At 44.3% G+C, this 5807-nt stretch overlaps 3 protein-coding genes across 3 annotated transcripts; all 3 read right to left on the bottom strand.

Annotated features, from left to right (window-relative positions):
* Positions 1 to 518: 518 nt before the first annotated feature.
* PHALS_07467 (26s protease regulatory subunit 4) lies at positions 519 to 2504 on the bottom strand (the record flags this gene model as incomplete). The annotated part of the gene is made up of 4 exons (XM_024720935.1): positions 519 to 911; positions 983 to 1025; positions 1107 to 1375; positions 1440 to 2504. 4 exons carry the CDS (start codon positions 2502 to 2504, stop codon positions 519 to 521), a joined length of 1770 nt encoding a protein of 589 aa, XP_024586084.1.
* Positions 2505 to 4219: 1715 nt separating this feature from the next.
* Positions 4220 to 4456, bottom strand: PHALS_07466 (uncharacterized protein; the record flags this gene model as incomplete). Its single annotated transcript, XM_024720933.1, has 2 exons — positions 4220 to 4234; positions 4295 to 4456. The coding sequence occupies 2 exons, from the start codon at positions 4454 to 4456 to the stop codon at positions 4220 to 4222; spliced, it is 177 nt and encodes a 58-aa protein (XP_024586083.1).
* Positions 4457 to 4649: 193 nt separating this feature from the next.
* PHALS_07465 (FOG: Transposon-encoded proteins with TYA, reverse transcriptase, integrase domains in various combinations) lies at positions 4650 to 5195 on the bottom strand (the record flags this gene model as incomplete). The annotated part of the gene is made up of 1 exon (XM_024720932.1): positions 4650 to 5195. The coding sequence occupies one exon, from the start codon at positions 5193 to 5195 to the stop codon at positions 4650 to 4652; it is 546 nt and encodes a 181-aa protein (XP_024586082.1).
* Between the last annotated feature and the right edge of the window lie 612 nt (positions 5196 to 5807).

The following is a 5807-nucleotide window of genomic DNA, read 5'->3' as shown; positions in this document are numbered from 1 at the left end:
TTTCGAGCTGACTTTCAAGGCACGACGGGCGACAGCTGAGTAAAAATATGGACCCAATTACTTACTACACATTACAGTAAACATGTGGTAAGGTATATATAATCTGAATACCTATAGACATTCGAGCAAGACCTAGCGAATACCAAAGAAGAGCGTCAATCGCTGCGTTGAGAACTGCATTCGGCTTTGTTAAAGAAACTGACTGCTTAAGGGCCTGTCACCACCAAAAGCTCAACCGTCAACAAATAGATGGAAGGCTATCTGCTCGTTTTTACCAAGGAGTGTAGCGCAAAAGTACAATTCTGCGTACTGGAGCATGGCATGTTGCACTGCTTCGACAAGCCAGGTGGAATGCTGCATGAGTCTATAGGACTCACGAGGCACCGCATTCGAGTGCAACCACTATACACGGACAATGCCGGCGTGTGTCCGAACCGGTTTGCGGTGCACACACTCGAAGTCAAGCGCAACGATCAGGCAGGCGCATTTGTGGCGGCAGGCAAGTGCGAAAAGTCTTACTATTTCGCCGCAGTCACTTCAAAAAGTATGATGAAGTGGGCCAACGCCATATACAACTGGCGACGCCATGGCTTTGACGACCCGACTAGCAGTGCACTGTCTGTTCTCGACGCGATCACTAACAAGGCCATGAAAACTCCCATAGCTAAAAGGCGTTCAGTCTTGCTGGAGACGCAACGAATTAATCTCGTGAACTTGGCAAATCGATTTGATGTGAGGCTTGTGACGATGAGCTCAAATGCCACCAAAAAGACCTGTGGAGTATTTAAAAGACCGTTGCTTTGCGTTACGTCCAGGTATACAGACGCAAATATCATAGCAGCCAGATCCAGTTTTACCGTCATATCTTGGCTGCCTGGTTTGCCAGGAAGGTAAAAAATCGAATCTAATGGCTACGATGTTTCCACTTCTAGCTGTAATAGTTATAAAAAGTGTTAGTTTCAAGTGGCAAGACCCAACAAACAAGTGTTAGATCAGCGTCCAAATTTGAGGTGTCACGTAGTACCCTATCAAAGAGCAATAACAAACTCTTTTGCTCTTCCATTTCTCGACCTAATCAAAGCCGCGAATTGTATTCATCGGATTACAGGTAGAGGCCTTCAGGAATGTTCGCCTTTTTCTTGTACAGCGCTTTCTCCTTCGCCTTCCGAAAGTCTGATTGTGTTACACGCATACGGCGCTCGCGTAAAGCAAGCAAACCAGCTTCCGTGCAAACAGCCTTAATGTCAGCTCCAGAAAGCTCGTCCTTAGACATGACAAACTCTTCTAGATCCACATCTTCTGCTAGACTCATGCGACCAGTGTGGATGCCGAAAATACGACGCTTGGTCTTTATGTCTGGTAGCGGAAACTCAATCTGCAAGGATTCAGTTGTAAGATTAATTTTGATGTAATGCAGGAAATCGTATGATAGTACTCACCTTTCTGTCAATACGTCCAGGACGAATCAGAGCGGGGTCAAGACTTTCGATGGCATTTGTAGCCATAATAACTTTTACGTCACCACGCTCATCAAATCCATCCAGTTGATTCAGCAACTCAAGCATCGTACGCTGAATTTCGCGAGTACCCCCGCTGCTTGAGTCGTAACGCTTGCTTCCGACAGCATCAATTTCATCGATGAATACTATAGAGGGCGCGTGATCGTCTGCGACACGGAACATTTCTCGAACAAGCTTCGGCCCGTCGCCAAGATACTTTTGAATGAGCTCGGATCCGACAATACGAAGAAATGTCGCTGATGTCTGGTTGGCCACAGCTTTTGCCAGCAACGTTTTGCCTGTACCTGGCTCACCATATAGAATAACTCCTTTAGGCGGACGGATACCGATGCCTTCATACAGCTCTGGGTGTGTAAGTGGTAACTCTACTGCCTCTTTGATCTCCTGAATTTGTGACTCAAGTCCACCAATATCGGCATACGATTCAAGAGGCGCTTTGTCCACCTTCATAACACTCACCATGGGGTCCGCATCGTCCGCCAGGATACCTACAACCGACATGACCTTATTGTGCAGCAATACCGAGCACCCAGGCTCGAGCATATCCTGATTCACAAACGACATGACACCCACATAATATTCAGGACCTACTGATGAGGACACAATGGCATGATTGTCGTCGATCATCTCCTCGAGCGTGCCAACACCCATAGGTGTGCCACGTAAATCGTCCACCTTGGAACGTTCCTCTTCGTCTTTTTCCTGCTTAGGCTTCATAACCTCTTGGTTCTGGATAAATTCTTGTTCCATCAGCAAAAAGTCTTTAATTCGTTCCATTTTAAGAAGGCGCAGCTTGCATTTCGCCGTTGGGTACACGGTCGGAATGCGCACGGCGGCGGATGGGCCTTTTTTCTTGCGGCGTTTGCGTGTCATGGCACCTCCACGGGGCTCAAACTTTTTTTTCTTTTGCTTAGCCGCATCTTCCTTTTTCTTGGCAGCTTCCTCGCGCGTCTGGCGAGGGAGACCGCTCTGGCCCTGACCCATTTCTTAGACACTTGTTTTTTGTGGGAAAGATCTTTCTCCAAAACTTCGCATTCAAGAATAACATTCATATTCCAAAAAATAAAACGTTGGGCTTATTGCTATGTAAAATATTACAAATCCAAACATTATATTTAAAAAGTGGCAAATACCGTCCGGCTATAAAATTTCTGACCCATGTTATGTTAATAAAGCGAATTTAGGGACTGAACGTGAGGAGAACCGTTAGGAATCGCCTTTCAACAGTACAGCCACCAGAGGGAACTAATCTGTTAAAATTGCACTTACCAAGAATCGCAATTTGAGGACCGGGACATCCGTTTGGCATATCACCTCGAAAACTTTACAGGATGGAATTCCTACGAAGCGTATTCCTGCGCTTAATTGTTTCGAGTTTAGTGGCATAAGGGCTGCGGCTCAAAAAATATCGCCGAACTTAACATTCTTATCTGAGCATTTAACGAGTGGAAAAATAGGTGGAGGAGATCGAGGTAACTCTCCCCGAAAATCGATGAGTAACAATATCATTTACTAAGCCACACCAAAAGCTGCCCTTTTAGCTGCAGTTTTTCTTTAGAAGTCACTCATTCTGGAAGCCTACTATGAGCCAAAGCAAGCCATGGTGCTTATGCAAGCCATCACTCTCATCGTACTTTGCGTGAAGTTGTGAGCAGCCAGGCTTCTTTGTATTGGTGAATATAGATGATTGTTCAGAAGCGAAGGCAATGGGATGAGCACGGTATGACCGAAGCGAATTCACTTGTGGAGAAGAATAGAAATTTAAAGGGGATCGGTCTATATGGGCTTACAAGCCAGTCTGTAACCAAGCATTCGGGTCATCCAGTCAACGAGCACCCGTCCAATCATCACACACGCCCGATCACGCGTGGTGGACTAACGTACGATAATAATCGCACAATTGGATTAAACTGACAAACCTTAATGCGCCACCTTGATACGAACACGTAGGTCGGCAGAAAATACTTGCGACGCAATCCTGGCATGGTCTTTTTCATCACCTTTGCCAGCAGCACAAAAATCTCGAGCTCGACTTCACCATGTTAGGCTTCATCACGATGCCTCAAGATGATGATGTGCTCGCGGGTCCATGATTCACGATGTTCTAATGCTCGACAGACTATCGTTGCAAATTTTGAGATTAGGTTCTGATTCACCTGCTGCTGCCAAAGAAACTCTCGAAGTAGAGGGTGAAATAATTTGCCTTCTTTAATGAACAGATGCTGCGCAACGTGGCCCGCCTCGCTTATAAACAGTGATATGCTCGACTGTTTCTTGCTTTATCAACTCACAGTTGCGCTCATCTGCAGATCCGTGTGGCTTGAAGTTGGCTTGCGGTCGAAGAGATCGCCAGCCTTATCTGTATCAGAGAATATGCGGGCGTCCAAGCAAAAAATTAATGTAGTGGGATTTAGTGGTTGTAGATATCAAAAAATGCGGTCTATTGCTCGACTTGAGATTTTCGAGCAAACGCTTTATAAAAATCACTGCGAATGCGATGTCCGGATGTGTCGCGGTCATCAAGTGCATGGGTGCACTAACTCTCTCTGGAAATGAAGCATTTGCCTTGGTCGACCCAGTGCGTATTCCGTTCATCACTCAGATATAATCTATTGACGTTTTGGATATGCATTTAGGTCTTCTCCTTAAACATTAATCAAGCTGGGTCTTTCTGCATGGTATTTCTTGCCATCCAAAACTTACGATTTGGCTTTCTGACAAGCATAAACATCAATTCAAATTTGGTTAACGAAATTATTTTGATATATCATGACTTGAGGTGAAGACAGAAATGTTTTTTTCGCAAATATCTTATGACGTGCTTCCAGATCACTCCATATAACTCCAATTTTTTCTAACTCCATCCACTTTGTAGCCCATTTACTTTCCCGCATGTAGAGAAGCGTTTCTTCCAAACCGCACGCCCCGCTGAACATTATAGAGCGGTGGTATCTGTTGAACTAAATCGGTGGCCCGATACGCTACTTCTGCGCAAATTGCTGTAAATGACAGATAGGAAGGAAGGACCTGGTGGTTTGAAGGTGAGTTTCCAAGTAAATGTATTATGCTTGAAGCTGTGTAGTCATGCAAATGGTTGAGAGTTTCATAACCCCTCCTGGTTATGAAACCTTAACTTGTTTCCAACACTCCTCCCTCGGTGTGCTTTACATCGTCCACGAGGCCACAAAGCGCGCGGAGTTCTCCAAGTTTATTCGCCGACAAAGCCTTTGTCATTAAATCGGCTTTTATTTCTTCGCTCTGTACGTATTTCACCTCTAACATTCCGTTTCTGATACGTTCTTGTACATATTTATAGCGTATATCGACATGCTCGAGTTTAGATGTCGAACTTTCTTCTTTCAATTGCACTATAGCTGCTTGGTTATCGACAAAGAGTAACCAGTTATGGATCCCTTGAATGCCAACTTCATCCAACATATTGTAAAGTTCATGTAATTCGGTTGCTACGACCGATGCCGCTATGAATTCAGACTCTGCCGTTGATTGCGACACTGATGTCTGTTTTTGACATATCCATCCGACATTACACCGTTCTACAAATATTACTCCTCCAATCATGGATTTGCGGTCCTCAGTGTCCGCAGCGAAGTCTGCATCGCTGTAGCCGGTGATAAAACCATCAGGTAAGTCTTCAGTTCGCTCTTGCTTTCTCATCTTCAACTTTAAACATTTTGTTTCCCTTAAATATCGTAGAATTCTTTTACCAATTTGTAAGTCTTGTCCCCTTATCCATGGGTTCTTCTCGTCATCTTATGAACGGCAAATGACAAGTCTGGACGCGTGCAACGCGAAATCCACAAAATACTCCCCGCTCGTGACCTAAACCTATTTAGATCGTGCAATTTGGGGCTGAATTCGATATGTGAATGCCCAGAATCAATTGGAATTCTTGTCATTTTTGCGTCATTCATTCCATATTGGTTTCAAAGCTCACCAATAAGGTTTTCTTGATCGAGAAAATAATCTTCTTCGTGTTTGATGATTCTCATTCCAAAGAACTTGTTAACTTCTCCCAAGTCCTTAATTTGTAAGCTTTTCAGCGAATCAAACAGCTCGTTCACTAAGTCGTCATTGATCCCAGTGACCAATAAATCATCCACGTATATTCCAACGAGTAATGTTCCACGATCATCTTTCTTATAGAGTAAACATGGTTTAACGATCGATTGCTTCAATCTCAAATCGATCAATTTTGTACTAAGTAACCGATTCCATAATCTACCGTAAAGGCTTTGAAGTAGTAACAATACGATTTCGTCTGCAGAG

The sequence above is a fragment of the Plasmopara halstedii genome (genome assembly GCF_900000015.1).
Source record: "Plasmopara halstedii genome assembly, contig: Scaffold_3109, whole genome shotgun sequence".
Classification (NCBI taxonomy): domain Eukaryota; phylum Oomycota; class Peronosporomycetes; order Peronosporales; family Peronosporaceae; genus Plasmopara; species Plasmopara halstedii.
The sequence above is the reverse complement of the archived record's forward strand: the minus strand, read 5'-3'. Positions and strand labels throughout refer to the sequence as shown.